General features: G+C 35.8%; 1 protein-coding gene across 1 annotated transcript in view; it reads right to left on the bottom strand.

The window, feature by feature from the left end:
* Nucleotides 1–18088, bottom strand: part of LOC140169362 (cell adhesion molecule DSCAM-like) — a 186231-nt gene that overhangs the window by 15719 nt on the left and 152424 nt on the right. The window contains 10 exon segments of the mRNA XM_072192619.1: nucleotides 611–757; nucleotides 2372–2603; nucleotides 3116–3186; nucleotides 3880–4053; nucleotides 4713–4844; nucleotides 5409–5708; nucleotides 7379–7499; nucleotides 8611–8780; nucleotides 10954–11235; nucleotides 13920–14192. Of these exon segments, the coding sequence (XP_072048720.1) occupies nucleotides 611–757; nucleotides 2372–2603; nucleotides 3116–3186; nucleotides 3880–4053; nucleotides 4713–4844; nucleotides 5409–5708; nucleotides 7379–7499; nucleotides 8611–8780; nucleotides 10954–11235; nucleotides 13920–14192 (1902 nt within the window).

Below are 18088 nucleotides of genomic sequence, written 5' to 3'. Positions count from 1 at the left end.
GCAATATATTTCATGTTCGTCATTATGGCGGGTAATTTTGGTGGGTTATCCACACGGCACACCAGATTCAAACAAATACGCATTGATGCGAGATGATGTGGTCTGCTTTGCAACTAAGGTTATAACTGGATCCACAGTCCTAGACACAACGCCAATGTGGAAAGTATGCCCTTTGACCTTAACTGTACAGGTACATGTGCAGGTATAAATGGGGAATTGTACACATTAGAAATCACACTTCTATTAGAATTGCAACAGCCAGTATCCACATGACTAGAGTTTGTTCTACTTTTGGATTTGGATAAAGCTTTAGAATATCTGCGGTTGCCTTTTCAAATGAAACATGTCAGATAGATGGTTATCTCCCATAGTAAATGATATAGCGTATACTGAACACATGACTAACCACATATGAAGATAATGAGATAAATACAGTGCGGCCATTGTACTAGGACTAGGAGGGTGTTATTAAGTAATACTCGTATTCCATATCTGGTACTCTCCTGTACTGATCTTAACAAGCCTGCATACTACAACAATCCAAATTAATCTTGATTCGGGAGATGCGCATCAATGCAGATCCAATGTCCTCAATAATTCAAAACCTCACCTTCGTTTTCTCTGATGACTTTGTAATAGAGTCTATACCCTTTAAGTATCCCGTTGAGTGACTCGGGGGAAGGCGGTGACCAGGCCACGGCTATTCCGGTGGACCCAATGGGCCGTACACTGACAGATTGCGGGGCTTCACCTGGTACTGTGAGCATAGTGAGGTAAATAATGACATTATGATGTTGGTTGGTATCGATAGCATTGGATTATGAATTATAGATAAAGGTGACAGTTATATAGGTGTAAGTTACGAAGAAGTGTAACCTAATGTTTAACTTGCTAACAAAATATTGTGCAGGGGAAAATAACCACGCATCGCACACTAGCACAATTTTACATGGAATTACAATTGAAACATAACATGCATATGGGCAGATAAACTAGAGGAAAAATCTCTGGATATACCTGCCTGTGCGGGGACATTGTACTTTTAAAAATATTGTTCTTTTTTTCAACGACATTGATCAAATTTGCTTTGTAAATACCAATAAAGAAAGTTTATTTACTCGAATGGCAGCGCCCAAATCGAATGATTTGAACAGATATCATAGTGTTTAATATAATGATGCCACGGTTGTTTGATGGCATGTAAAACTGAGTCATTTTTAAGAAAAGTTGAACAATGATGGCGCTATTTATCTTAAATCTTGTTTGCATCTTTACAAGAGGTAGACACTTGTAAATTGGATTAGAACATCCGCAAACAAAATAATGACGTTTTATTATGAGATGTTATGTATAACTCATATTAATTGGCTAATGTAAATTTAAAATATATATAAAAAGCGCCCTCAATTTACACACAAATGTACAGTTTATAGAATTGAATTTACCATAAAAAAGCAGAAAAAGATGAATAAATTTGATATAGAAACGTGAATCTATGTTTAACTTTGCTGCCAACTATATGTGCATATTATTTATTAGTGTGATAGCTGTTTGTATTATTCAGGTCCAGAATAGCTGTTTGTATTATTCAGGTCCAGAATTGAACAACTTAATAAATGATCACATTTTGAGAAAATATCAAGAGTTAGCTCTTGATATTTTGAGAAAATATCTCAAAACTTTTGATGTTGAAACCTATGGCTAGCACACAAAGCATTAAACAAATGTGACCGTACAGCTCGAATGAGCCGTAAATTCCCTAAATTGTATTCTGAGTTGCCGTGTAAAATGTGTATGCAGGTCGTATTCATCGGCATCTCTAGCTGGCGCGACATCTATCTCATTTTGATAGTCAAACACCAATCAATTATATTATTGAAGAGGATAATAAGCTTCTACCTTAGATGGCAATATAATTTGTAATAGCTCTGGTCTAGTCTTTGTTTGCTTTGGCTAAATCCTGTTCAAGTGGTGGGTTACCAGGCATTGTATTTTGTACAGGTATGTATAACCAACAATTAACAATGAGAGAACTTTCTTGAACCTCGTTGACTTGGGGATGATTTGATATGACCACCAATTATGACTGTTTGATATTTATTGCCAGCAATGTGGAAAAAGAGACACACGTAGAAACGAAAAAAGCTACCATTTTGTTGAAGGAGCAAAGTTCAACAAACCATAACCCCGCTACTGGATATCGTTTGAAGTCAAATAATATAGCATTTTAAAGCTTATGATGTATATTTTCTAAACACAAAATAAAACAATTTTGACCGGGGGAGGAATTTACGGCTCATTCGCCGTGACAGGTCACAATTATGAATACATCATTTAAGTCTTAGAACTTCAATAACTATAACTGTCTTACCATCTTCGAATGTTTGTGCCTCATATTCCGCAGACCACGGACCAGTACCAACTCGATTATACGCCAACATCTGAATAGTATATTTAGTGAATTTCTTGAGGTGCTGTAATGTATAGGTCTCAATGTACCCTGTCTCTACTGGAATGGATATTGGCTGGAATGGAGAGGCCTCATCGCGGTACTGTATTTGGTAGCCAAGAAGTATCCCATTCTGAAGGTCGGCTCTTGGTTGCTGGAAATTTGGAGTGACATAAGAGTATGGTATTAGTATAATATGGTATGAAGATATAATTGTATTTTAAGGGACTTAAAATATGACATGTGTTTTTATCTTGGTATATGTTTCTTTAATGAACTTCTTTTCTAAGGTTTGCACACCATCTGTTTGTATACTATATATATATACCAATCCGTCGCCGCGATGTTTACAGTCTAAGTATAGAAATGATAAACGTCAAGACTGTGCACATGACGGATATGAACTGATCCTAATGACATGGGCGTCAATCTAGGAGGATGACTTGTGGACATGTGACCACACTTTTGGGAAAAATACCCATCTTTTGTTCTTTTCAGCCAGTTTTTTACAATTTAGGCCAAATGTTCCCACACTTTTCAAGACGGATTGACGCTGCGTGCCTGATGCTATCCACAATTAACAACAGCGCTTTTTGATTTAACAGAGAGTACTATAAATTCCAGCACTCTAGGGTTAGAAATTGGGGCAAAATGTTAAATACTTACACGCCATGTCACTTGAATATCTTGAGAACTCAGTACTTCTATTTCAATGTTAAGTGGTATCCCAGATGGTGCTGTATTGTTGGAAAAGGGTGACAACGTAAATGGTAAGGCTAAGACACCAAGTAATATGTTAATGTTTTATATATGTATATTGGTATGAAATGTCATATGATATAGAGCAGCAATTGTAAAATTATTATGAGGTTGAAAAAAATGATATAACCTTTCATAACAGACAGTATGCTTCGACTAGATTTATAAATATGTATTTATAAATACGCACGTGACCACCTCCGCGCTGCCATAACAGCTTGAAGAAAATAAGTCTTGAAGTGACCTTCTATATAGCGGGTGGTCTTCCTGTACATTTGAGTGCAAAGGCGGTAAATAACGCGAGACTGTGCAGCAAAATTGTCTATTTTGTTCAACTTTATGAATGTATTGTAAACGTTTCCGTCGATAAATATTTTGTCCATCGGCATATACTTTCAAATGTTGTCTTTGATAACAAATTCGGAATTCCCCCATGTGTAATAATTTTGCTATTCAATTAATACTTAAATTTAATGATATTTATCTAAAGAGTTCCTATCCATTTCAATGGTATGAGGATTTGGTCACGCTAGCTGGTTTTGGTATGTCGTACCCATGGGTCACGTGCGTATTTATAATCGAAAGTAGCTGACAGAAGGAAAACCACCTTAATTTATTACAATCCACCCTAATGCCTGTAAACTTTCGAACGTTTCGCAGCAACCACTTACCTTCTTCATCAGTCGTGAATAACACCTCCCTACTGGGTAGACTTACGCCAATAGCGTTATATGCATAGATACGAACGTGATAGGTGAAATATGGATGCAGTTTGGTAATGGTATGTTGATGGGGTGATGTGTTTCCTTGGACCTGAGCACGGGGGATACCGCCTTGCCATGGATCTGCAGAACAATGATAGATAATGCAAAGTATTGAATAAAAGTTTATTATCAGGAGCATATGCTACATATGACCTGTTAAAAATTTGATACTAATGTAGACTTTCCATGCTATGGATCGCCTCGTAAAATACATTAAAGACAGGTATTTAATTTCCAATTCAACTCGCCCACATCCCCACACACACCCGCGGCGTAAATAAGGATACATTTTTTTAAACAAATTTGATACTAAATGTGTTAACATTTGTTAAAACAAATTTGGTACTAAAGTAGACTTTCCATACTTTGGATCTTCTTGCAAAACCAATACATAAAAAATGTAAAAAACATAAGTGCGACATTTATCTAACCACGCAAGTAATATCCACCAAAAACCCCCACACCTACTCCACACATATACCCATACACACGCCCGCGAACCATTTATATATTTACATTGACTTGTTCACAATTATGAAACTAATGTAGACTTTCCATATTTCGGATCTCCTTTCAAAATACGTAATACATATACCAAACGTTTAGGTTTCCCGTGACAGGTGCAAATTCATATTTATTAATATAATGTAGCCAAATCGAAGATAATTACATTATTTACAGTACGATGTATTGTATCTATTACATATAGACAAACGACAATCTACAAAACCCAGTCTTACCCGTATCATTCTTGTATTCCAGAGTGTACCCAGTCAATGGGCTATTGCCATCAAATCCAGGACGCCAACCAAGTGTGACAGAACGACTTGTTATAGACAACACAGTCAGATTAAGTGGTGGTTCAGGAGGTTCTGTGACGGGAAAAGATATAGTTAGAATGCTGTAATGATGGCATGCGTTATGTAATATCTATGAGCTTTTTGTTTTTGTTTTTTTTTAATTTCAGATGCAAGCAACGGAAAATTTCTCCCCAACACGTTGAACACTGCACCCTTTACGAGGGCTCCCCAACACGTTGAACATCATTTACGAGGGCTTCCCAACACGTTGAACATCTTTTGCGAGGGCTTCCCAACACGTTGAACATCTTTCACGAGGGCTCCCCAACACGTTGAACACCTTCACGAGGTCATCCGGGAACAGGAAAGTTTACGTTGCTTGCACTTTTGCACTTATGTGCTTGTAAGAGGTACGTATATAAACGACAAACATTAACTTAAGGGGCTATGCATTTTGTGATTCAACCACTTAATCAAACAAAAATCTTAACAACATCTGTTTCAAATGTTGGCACTTGTCATTAATAAAAGGTATGCAGACTCCGAGACCAAGAAACAAGGTAGGCCTATGTATAGCATACGTATATCAGTAAAAGTTCACAAAAATTCCTTTAAAATAGTAGAGGACTAATTTACCTTGTACAAACAAATGAATAACTTTATCATCCTCTCCATGTTCGTTCCTAGCATGACAATTATACACAGCCGAATCATCACGAGTGGTACTAAACAACGTCAGCGTTGACTTCACCACACCCTCTATGATCTCCGATTCAATCAGGAATTTCCCGGAGGTTTCTAACCGAGTATAGAGGGCGCTGTTTTTACTCCATTGGATTTCCAGTGGATGATGTCCTGTAGCTGCACATGTAAGGATTACTTGGTTTTCAGCTATGACGGTGACATTTTGATCATGTGTCTGAAATCTGGCGGGAACTGTAAGAATGATTCAAATAATAAAATTATTTTTACTAACACGAGACCAAACCTTGATTCATACATCAACATAGTACTGGATAACATCATAAAAACACTGGTGCGACCCTTCACAATCACAATCAACGTAATGATGAAGAAAATGCCGGGTTGAGGAATGTCTATGGGGGGAACCATGACAGCAATACTGAATTGGCTTATGTCTGCGTGATAGCCATATATACACGTCAACATAAAAATTCCCAGTTTTAAAATATTTTTACCAATTATCAAGAGCTATCTTAAAAACCACTGAACCAATACTGGTCTTGTTAATACTTATTTAAATGCATTTTTCATGCTGATTCCGAATATGGTCATGGAAATATATACAATTCCGAAGAAAATTTGAAATTTGTTGTCACACTCGCGTGTCACCCCAATGTCACAAATTCATCGTTGAAATTAGCCCCAATCGAAAGGCCACTCGGTGACTTCAAAATTGTGTTTTCACGCCTTTGTTTTAGACGAAAAGGTACGATGTTTAAAACATTATTTCATAAACTCAGTTGAGAATATAGAGTGTCGTATATTATCTGCATCACATTCACCACCATCCATGTTATACATCGTACATAAACTGGTATTTTGATACTTTTAGAAAGAATGTTGATCCAAATAAGGTAATAACAACACTTTACTTTATACACAAAAACATTAAACATCCCAACCCTGTCTCAACCTAATTACCACCCCAAAATGAATATATTTGTTGTTACGAATTGTCTTGATTTTAAGGGTGAGCAACATCAGACTGTCAACATAATGGCGTCCTTCAAAATTTAGTCAACCGTCCTTTCATAAGAATCAGGAAATGTTTCTTTAACGACTGGGCAGTTCCCCTAGGATCGACCTGTCTGGAAAGGACCTGGTATTCAGGAAGGAACATGTTTTTGCACAAAATAATCAATTTTCTTGTTTCCTTTCGTTTAGTGCGTGCTGGTAATTTGCCATAAGCTCTCTCTACCACACTGACCTCATTGTCTTTGTTTTATAATATCCGGATTTACTACCTATACTTCCCTCATCATTCCTACAGTTTTCCTTAGATTTTGTAAGACTACAAACTTCCGGTCAAACTTCATAAAAAGGCAAATTAAGCCCGAACTATGTTTTAGATAGATTGTTTTGAGCTGAAACGTGCAATGTTTAGAGGTTCTTTTTAACACATTCGAAAACCAGACAGCGATTTACTTTAACAGAATATAAAACTAAATGTCATCAATATTTCAGATAAGAGCCATCTTGAAGGGGGGAAACCAAAACCCGAGTGCTCTTATCAACCATGCAAATAAATGTGTGAGCAATGTGCTCTACGAGTATTCCATCCAGTTGAAATCAATACACCCCTGTGCAAGACATGACCTTAATTTTCCACACAGCGAGTGTGTATTTCAAGCTATTGCAAATAGGGTTACCAGAATAGAATGGATGACACCATTTGAAATCTGGAGATTAAGGTCATGTCTGTCATATGTAGTGTATGGATTTCAAATGGTGTATACCAATTAAATCTAAAAGACAATATCTGACCTTTGACATATATATATATAAGGTCAGGACGTACCTAATTACACGTTATTTTCATTCAACCTCATAATTATGGATGAAAGCAAGGAAACAATACTTACTAAAGACTGTTAATTTGGCCGTTTTACTATCGGACCCGACATCGTTGCCTATTTGGCAGAGATAAAAACCTTCATCCTTCTTCTCTGCTTCGGAGATTCGAAGGGACCCATTTGGTTGCACCTGTTATTATTTTAATTGAAGTGAAGTACGTTATTTTAACTTTTAACATCAATACATAAAATGCTTTTGTTACCTAAAGACAACCAACAATATCGAACAAAGAAAAGTTATAGCCAGATATTAAAACAAAACTGTCGCTTGAATGCTAACTTCAATCATATAAATGTTCAATTATTATAACGTTGGTATTTAAAACAATTCGAGTCGTCACATATTATTTATAATAGATATAAATTAATAATGTGCACACAATTGCAAATATTTTACTTTGAAGAAATCCTGTATAATTCCATGTTATTTTGTAATTAGAATTACTAAAATGATGTTAGTATTTTTAATTCATAAAGGAAGTATAACTACCTGGCCTATCGTCACGATGTAATTAGTGAAATATCAGATAACGCAACATAAGCTTAAAATTAGGTCTTTTTGGGAAAAAAATCCATATCTTCAATATGAAAGGTCAAAATTTTCAATTGACCATCGGCTTTTCCTCCCTGCTACATACACTTTAAGAATATATCATTAGATTTATATAATTTACTTCGAGGACTGATATATATCAAAAAGTTGAAAAATATCAAATTTTTATAATTTGTCATAAAATTTGTATTATATTGTGATTTTCAAAAATGAAAATTATTTGATATCAGAAAGACATGCTTCGTATTCAGAATGCAATTCGATAGGTCCGAGGTGCTCTCATGTCCCACAAAAATACTGTCGAAACGCAATAAACGCTCATTTTAGATCCCTTAAGTGAAATCAACATTCCATGATTTTCATAATGGCATCCTGTATACCTTTAATGCTCTGCGTGCTAGCCATAGCCTTCAACATAAAAAATTGAGATATTTTCTCAAAATATTAAGAGCTATCTAAAGAAGCACTGAACCAATACTAGGCTTGTTTGTACTCATTTTCTTGCAATTTTCATGCTGATTCCAAATATGGTCATAAAAATTTAAATTTCTGAAATTTTTGAATTTTTAAAAAAATTTTGAAACATGTCGTCTGCAATCGACACCCGTGTGAAGAGAGTTAACGTACTCAAATCACAACAAGCTAACGTGAGTTCAAAATGATGTCACTATTTCCTATGTAGACCAACCTGAAATCGCTGATCAAGCGGAAGATCCTGGTAGTTGGACGCCCCCGGCCCTGTAGCTTTCTTCCAGAACACGTAGGGTTGAGGTCTGCCGTCTGCAAGGCATGGTATCTGTACACTTTGGTTCATAACCACTGTCGTGTCTTCTGGGGGCACTAAGAAGCTGGGAGGCACTGTAAGTGTAAGTTGAAGAAAAAAAAAGTATTTTAATGAATGCTTGAGATAAGGGATGTGACATACATTTGGCTTTTCCAGTTTAAATCCGTACACCCCATATGGAAGATATGATCTTGATCTTCCTCTCAGGGATTGTGAATTTCAAACAGGGTTACCTGAATGGGTGACTCCATTGAAATCTACACCCGCTACGTGGGAGATTTAGGTCATGTCTTCCACATGGGGTGTATGAAATTCAACAGGAATTGCCCATTTTTTGGATAGAAGATGATTAAACCCGTAGAGCAAGGATTATTCAAATTGATCATAAAGCCGTTTTGAGAGTTGGGTATGGCATAAAATGGGCTATTCCATTTAAAAACCACACTACCCTTGTGGAAGATTTTGGAAATACCTTCTACAAGGGAGTATGAAATTGATGATACTTTTTAAATTTATTTGTTACCTGTTTTGATGCTTCTCTGAACTTTAAGCCCTATTTAGCGATTTGTTTATTCGGAAAATCGTAAAAATCATTAAAATTCAGTTTTTTACTCTTTTGTTAGTAGCCTAGATGTGCTAACATGGCGGACTCGTGTATTAAAGACAAAATATATAATATTTGAATGGGGCTTCAACATTTTTCTGGGGGATGTTGTTGTTCTGTTTTTGGTTTTTGTTTGTTTGTTTGTTTTTTATTTTATTTTTCAAATGTTTCATTTAAATGACTTATCCTTCACTTTTAAGCAATTTATACACGATTCTGTTTTTACGCTTTCGCTGGGATCATTAAATGGGCCTTCAAACTAACTTAAAATGTAATAAACCCAAGTTACCCTTAAAATGTGTTTTCTGAAACGCGGTTAATTACAGCATATTCTAAGTGCCCCCGTGTAATGGTGTTCCTTAACCCGGTTAATAATGCCATATACGTGTTACTGATACACAATATCTTGTGTCTGGTAAAGGTGGGTATAATTATATAGTCCACATGCATTACCACGTATGTATCGTACGAGGGTATAAACCACCCAAAACGTTGGGTGATGGGATCAGGTATTATTTCATTAAAAATAAGTTTAAAGTAGAGGTACAAACTTGACTCGTCAGTTCCTGTAATACCTTAAACAATATTTGGAAGTTGTTGACAACTACCTTGACTTACCCGTTCCTGTAATACCTTTCATTACTATTTTGGCAATTGTTGACAACTATCTTGACTTGCCAGTTCATGCAATGCCTTTCATTACATATTTGGCAATTGTAAATAACAATCTCAAATTACCAGTTCCTGCAATACCTTTCATTACATATTTTGCCATTGTTGACATCGTGTTTCCTATCTCAACGTGGTTTAAATTGTTGTTTGTGGTAAGTTTTGCGTGTATATAGATAAAGATAACATTATGCTACCTTAGATCTTAAGTCAATATGAAAAATATCACTCTTAACGTCGGTTACATACTTTTCGGCGTAGTGGCAGAAGTATAACAATGCCCGCCGATTACGACCTGATCAAAGTAAACATAAACATCTCCAAAAAAGTAACTGCCCCCCCCCCTTAAATAATAACCACTATTCAAAAACGGGTGATTGTATTACAAATCTGTAAAATGCGTTGGAAGCTGAATTTATTTCTGCACATTTTGACACCTCATTTGCAGCAATTGACTAAATATTGACATCACAGAGTACATTTAAATCAATGTAACCCAAGATTTGAAAGTTGCAGTAAATTGTATTGATTTTGCATTCAGTGTAATGGAAGGAAATCTGTGTAATGATATCTGGGTGCTTTTGTATTGTAAAAATTTGCATGTAAGTGCAACTTTCAAATCTGGACCTCACTACATTAAATTGACCGGTGTTTTATTGTTTTCTGTGCTATCGTATCAAATGAGGTGTCAAAATACGCAGAAATAAATTCTGCTTCCAACGCATTTTGCAGATTTGTAATACAATAGCCCCTTTTTGAATAATGGCCATTATTTAAGGGGGGTTAGTTACTTTTTTTTGAGATGTTTATCATGCAACTATACCAAAGTAGATGGTTCACTTCACAGGTTTAGACACATGGGCCAAATTAAAATGTTTCGCCTATTTATTGACTATTTTTAAGGTGAAAATATACAAATATTGTAAAATCTGTTAAATTATATTTGGTGCTTTGTGTCACCGTTTTTTACTTACCTAGCACGACTAAGTTAGTTGTCATATTCACCGTAGCCACCTGATTGCTGGCCTCACAAGTATAACTACCATCATGCATCGGGGATGCATTCATTATTGACAACGAGCTACTAAAATCCGCTAGTCCATGTACAGTTATTCCTGAATCTTCGGGTAATGGTTGCCCATCCTTTAGCCATGTAATGGTTAAAGGTAGGTCCCCCCGTGATACGATACATAGAAGGTGTGTGCGTTCTCCTTGACGAAGCTCCCGAGATGAAATTGGTTGGATTTCAGGTGGTACTGAAATTTAAAAACAACACACATTTAATTTGAGCAACAGAGACGAATAATTTGGTTTAACATTAAAATAATTAACTTCTTTTACAAATATATTTTAGTGGTACATATTTTGAAAATGGTTCAGAGAGATTGAATAATTAATTACCCGAAGGTTAAAAGTGCCATTGTTTGTCCATCATGCCAGTATGGATATTGATCAAGAGAAATAATTAATTTGTAATCAATAAATGCTTGATTTTTCCATTAAGGTTAAACGGAAGCAGGCGTATGCAAAAGCAAATGTATCAAACATGATACTATTTGGTGGAGCCATATCCGTTAAATTTTATATAGGTTTAACTACAACTATCATTATTATTTCTATGCAATCTATCATCATCATCTTCATCTTTATCTTTATCTTTATCTTTATCTTTATCTTTATCTTTATCTTTATCTTTATCTTTATCTTTATCTTTATCTTTATCTTCATCTTCATCTTCATCTTCATCTTCATCTTCATCTTCATCTTCATCTTCATCTTCATCTTCATCTTCATCTTCATCTTCATCTTCATCTTCATCTTCATCTTCATCTTCATCTTCATCTTCATCTTCATCTCCATCTTTATATTCATCTTCATCTTCATCTTCATCTTCATCTTCATCTTCATCTTATTCGTGATCAGTTTCTTTTTCTTCGTCTTCTTCATCATCATCTTCATCTTCTTCTTCATCATCTTCATCTTCATCTTTATCTTCATCTTTCGTACTTTAAGATTCCTTCTCTTTGGAACTCCTGGTAGAGGAAAACCATCCGTTTTATCCATACACGACACACCTGCCAATAATTCTCCTTTAAATTTCAATATGAATACATCTAGCTGTATTGAATTTGTTATGGTTTTTCATTGATTGTACCCTATAGATTTTTCTCCTTGGGTAAAACAAATATACACATAACAAGTACTGCCACTGTGTTCAATGTTTCAAATAAATAACGTCAATTCGCACTATTGTTTTGGAAATTTATTTTCAAACTGAAAGGTTTAAACGAGGAAATGTCTTTTAGTTAGAACAAAAGACAAATCACCCTGCGTCTATACATTAGGGAAAACAATGTAGACGGTGCATCGAGGTTTACTGCTCCTCACTTCCGTTTCGTTTTAGATCTCTGTGCTTCACATACTCTCAGTCTCAGTTGGAATGCACCATGCGATTTGCCCAATTTTCGAGGATGACATTCGGGGTTATGTTGCCAAACACTTGTGCCTCGCAAAACAAGGTTAAAACTCGACATACATATAGCAATTGTATGACGACCCAAATTCTTTTAGTTTCCTTTCCTGAACAAAACCTTTCAAGCAAATGAATGTGGTAGATTCGATTTCCTATATCACCGTGTTTTATTTTTTCATGGATGTACTTGGTTTAATGCTTCTAAAAACTAGGCCTCTTTGCTGGTACACGTTTCTGAAAATATCGTTATGGTTATCGCATAGTGGCGAATCGTAGATAACTATAAACCGCCCTTTGTATTTTAATGACTATAGAGGGCGACTTTGTCGTATATATTTTCAACGAATACCTTTTTTGCCAAGGTGGCTTCTCGCGCTCGGCGAATCGCGTAAGGTACTGTGTAAGTAATATTATGACGGTTTATAGTAAAATATACGTCGGTATGAATAAATCACGGCGCGGCGATTTTATCCATAGGCCTATTACCTACTGAATGTGACGATGATCAGACAAGATGTTAAGATCGAATTTCCGTGATATGCTTTCATTCAAACGACTATACTGATTTATTTTAGCTAAGCAGTAAGTATAGAACAAAACGACTGCTTAGTGCATAATAGAAGTTGGTAAATGCAAATAGCTGCCCTGTGAAAAATTGTCAATTCACACACAATATATTGTACTCATCTAATTAATAGAGGCTACACATGGCAGCTATTTCAGTTACCCACTTCTGGCATTATGCAGTTATCATGGAAACTCAAATTTCAAAACCAAGAGCGTCTAGCCTATATGGTAAACCCTTGATACAAGTATACCGTATATTGTTCGACATTTGGTGCCTTTTGGATAATGGTATAAATATGGAAAATAGCTAAGAGAACAACTGGATTTAAATATATGGGTCACAAGACTTTAAGACAATACTCGGCGGGTTGTATTTCCAGACGAGAAACAAAGTTTCAAATGCTGCCTCTTTGATAAGAAACCTAATCTGAATGCGATACCTCGTTATATTTCTTTCATGTTTTGAAAACGAAGAACCAGGTCCACGTATCAATTTTAGGGAATCTAATCCAAAATCTTTCAGTTCTATTTGACGTATGGGTTTTAAAATTTAAAGTAAGATTTAACTTTACCTCTGTTTTTTCTGAAAGGACACACTGTTTATGGAAAGCTAACATTACTATACATTTTGAAGGTTTTATGGCTTCAGAAGAACAAAAACACTTTTGTGATTTTTGACGTTACTAAAAGTGACTTTTTACCCAAGATAGGTGACTTTCGAAGATCAAAACTTGAATACATCCGTCACATATGTCAAAATGTACAATACAATATAGTGTTCCTCTTGCTGTGTCGATCATTTATAGCCGTCCTGTTTATATATTGCCACGCTTCATCTTAATCGTTGCACATCCGGTTTCATTATTTTTTAATCAATCTCATTATTACGTTCATACTCACTTCGTACAGCCAAATACATGCTCTGTAATGAACTCTGCCCTTGTCTATTCGACGCCACGCACTTATACTCGCCCTCGTCTCTCCCCGACTCAACACTACGTATTGACAACGTTCCATTGCTATGTACAGCTTGTCGTATATTAGATGGCAGTGGATTGGCGCCCTTATACCACGTGATTGTTTGAATAGGGTAACCGACCACGTGGCAGTCGATATAGAGAGTGGTCTCGGCAATGGCGGTGATGTTGGCTAGTGGACGTACAAATGGAGGACCTGCATAAAAATGAAAACATAAGTGGTGAATCTCCTGCAATGCATTTAATTACCTAAATTGTTCTTTCATTATTTTCACCTGTCCAACTGATATATCAAATTTAGTAACAAAATATACTCTACATATTTTAAACCTCCACATGATCCTTGCTAAAAAGAGGATATAATTTAAATTTTCCAAGCGTTGTCCTTTATAATTAAAAGTTTGCATCAAATATAATTACCGTATTCTGCTTTCTACGACAAACAAAATAGATGAAACTGTTTTACTTCTAATATACTTTACAACTGGATATCTCAAATAATCATTACTTCTTCATAAAAATTTATGTTTGGACCTCTTGCTCGCTATATTAAAGTGTAAAGTCGCATTCATTACGATGCTTTATCAATCTTACTGACAAAATGTGACGTGCTCCCACGAAATGAGCTATCAGTTTCGAGACGCCCTGGCTACTGCGTTGGTGTCTTTGTTTCACACGCACCTGTTCAAGCCAGAAGTATGTCTGTATGTCCTTTGTGAATGGAGGAACAATGGGCCATCCACGAAGGACATACTACTGGCTTGTACAGGTGCGCGGCAAACAAAGAACATCAACTCAATCAGCCAGGGTGTCTCGAAACTACCGGTTGGCGACTTTATACTCCTTTCGTTGTAGCAAGTCACAAATCTTTAGAATCTAATGTTTTGATTTGATAGGTTACGAGACTGCAATACTCAATTTTCCCCCGTGGTTGTTAAACGAGACGATTCTATTCTGAATCCTAAACAGAAAGGAAGATAGAGTATTATGTAGAAAATGAAAAAAGCGTATGTCCAGTTTAAAGACGCTACACTAAGCTCTCGTAAGTAATGAAATGGGGCTTTCAGGAGGTCATTTTTGAAAAGGCTCTGTCACTTCCCATCAACACCTGTAAACGTAAATATAATATAAAGTGAAGGCATGTGGTAGCCTATTGAACTAAATCCACGACTCTATTCTAAACTGAGCTCAAAAAGAAACTTATAATTTTTTACAACGCGTGAATCATAAGGTCATATCTTAAAATACTGTCAATCAAAATGAACCAAAATTACACACAGGATTACTTTAATACTCTACTCAAAACACATGTCAGTAACCAAGCAGTTGTCCAACTGACACAACAGCAAAATGCACTGACATGGGACAGCTTCCTGGACATCCGCCACTTTCACAGCCCAATACTTGGCACCCAGCACAAAAAATCTGTGAGAATGCACACAAGATCCTTGCACAGATGATAAAACGGTGCTGCTTTCTGCTTTTCATACACTTTTTTCATGAAACCGGGCTGGGCTGTGAATGTGTTCCAGGAAGCTGTTCCATGTCAGTGCATTTTGCTGTTGTGTCAGTTGGATAACTGCGTGGTTACTGACATGTGTTAAGAGTAGAGTATTGAAGTAAACCTGTGTGTAATTTTGGTAGAATTTGATAGACAGGATTTCAAGATATGACCTTGTGAAAAATTATAAGTTTCTTTTTGAGCTCAGTTTATAAAGACCTAAAGGCAATCGACGACGATGTTATAAAGAGATTTCCCCACAAATTTCTTTCTGCGAAAGCAAATAAGAAAAAATAAAATGGAAGAAAAAAATTGGGTAAGAATTCTAATTTACATTTATAATATAACAAATTATTGTTGCAGGTTGGTATCACATAATTTTCAGTTACCTAAAGCTGGTTGGTGAAATACTCATTTTTCCAAAAAGAATCCACGGTCGTGGAATGGGTCAGGGAGGACGGATAATAGCTTTCCACAATGCATTTTGATTTCCTAATTTACACACAAACATGGCCGTGACAAATTACTACATAGGAGTCATTACTCAGTACATTAGTGTAATTGGGAATTGCTTCACTTTTTATGATGTCATAGAGCGTGATACATTTGAGCCCGTCAAAATTGACCTCATTACGCGTATTTCCCTCTTTTTTTATAATTTTTGAAGTTTTGTATTGTTTTTATATTTGTTTGTTTGTTTGTTTGTTTTTGTTATTGTCTTAAAGAAACGAGACTGATTACATGACATGTATTTGTAAATGCATGTCACTTTAATCTGTATAGGACTTAAACCGAATACGAATTTATTCCATTCGGGTTCAGAAACATTGGCTTTTGTAAGGTTGTTAATGGCAAAGACCTCTATTACAGATAACCCTGTAATAAACAACACAACATTATACACCAACTCAATGCTTACATAATGCAATACTGTTAAAACCTATTTGGCAGCACTAAAAGCCGTAAGATAAAAGAACCCACGTGTCTGAGTTAACGTACACAGCTGTATCTAAATTAGACCACACCACTATATCTAAATTAGATCACACCACTATCATCTTTGACGACGCTATTCTTTCACCTAATAATTATGCATTGTCAGAATGGCGTTTAATGTAGTGGGTAAAAAAACTCATACTTCAAAACATGAGGTCAAAATGTTCAGATATGAATGTTTAAAGGAGGTAGATGAACTATGTCGTAAGAATGATGTCATATTCCTTAAAAGTGTAAGCGTAGCCTTAGCAGCAACCGGCTGAATTATCATACCTTAGATAACATCAACAATTCGTCAATCGATACAGATGTGGGTGCTTCCCTTACAATAACACCCCGTTTGCTTCTGATAATATGTTCTTTTTTTCGTAAAAGAGGATTGCCTGTTCTTGGTTGCAAGGTGTAACGTGCTTGATGGAACCTGACCTCAATTACCCGTTTACGTTTTTCACTTTAAATATATTATACAATAATTGTATAATCTTGAAACACATATTTGCCCTACTTTCTTTTCTTTCTTCTCCTACGAGAACATAGACTATGCCATAGTCGAATTTTGAGAAATTTAGAAATAGGCCTATGTTATCAATCTCGATATTATAATGTAATAAATAGTCTATAAACAAATCTAGTTGCCCTAGATGTAGGCATTCTAAGTGATCATTTGTGTCCTGCCTTACTTTTGTTTTTTAATATTTTTTTTATTTTTGCTCCCTTCATGCCTACCAGTGATTTTCTAGCAGTCTGTTTTATTTTGGAGAATTGCTCACTCACGAAAAATACACTTGGGTATCAAGCTAACAGAGGGCGTACGGTGACTGAATAGATCAGGAAAATCTATCAATTGTGCACACAATCGGAGTTTTTAAAAATGCAAAGGTAATTCTGAATATGCACAATGGCAAGTGGACTACGGAGAAGTCTAACGAGAACACGATGATACATTATGTACTTCAAAGAGGATAATTCACCGTGAAAACATCACCTCAAAACAAGAAGTTCACTCCTTAAAATATATCAGAAAGAAAGTTCGAAATATCAGAAGGCAAGGGGCAGCCTAGTTATCAAATAATTATACATGATCTGCTCTGTTCATAATTAGCAAATACTACATTTTTACTTCTGAGGGCAAAAATAATCAAATGAAACTACTGCTATAACATTGTATAATATTTGATCACATGGAGGGAAGCGAGCTATTTGCAACATCGTGATTTGCCTACTTCGCCCATATACTACTTTTTTGGAAATAAATGCTACTAGGCGTAAACAGGTCGATGCCAATGTATTTACAACACTGTTGTCTGCTTGATTTCTTACTACAACTTTGACGAAGGCATTGGGCTATTCTAGTTGAAATCCATACTCCCTATGAAAGACAGGGCCTTAATCTCCCACACGTGGTGGCCTAGATTTCAAATGTATCACCCATTCAGGTAACCATATTCGATATTCACACGGCTGTGTGCAAGGTTAAGGTCATGTTTTCCATATGGGGTGTATGTATTTTAACAGGAATAGCACACTTTGTATCAACATCTGCTCTGCTCTGACATTTATATTTAGCTATATATATAGAATGCGTCGTAAACATT

This window comes from Amphiura filiformis, chromosome 14 (assembly GCF_039555335.1).
Source record: "Amphiura filiformis chromosome 14, Afil_fr2py, whole genome shotgun sequence".
NCBI classification, from domain to species: Eukaryota; Metazoa; Echinodermata; class Ophiuroidea; order Amphilepidida; family Amphiuridae; genus Amphiura; species Amphiura filiformis.
Note: the sequence above shows the minus strand (reverse complement) of the source record. Positions and strands in the feature narration are given on the sequence as shown.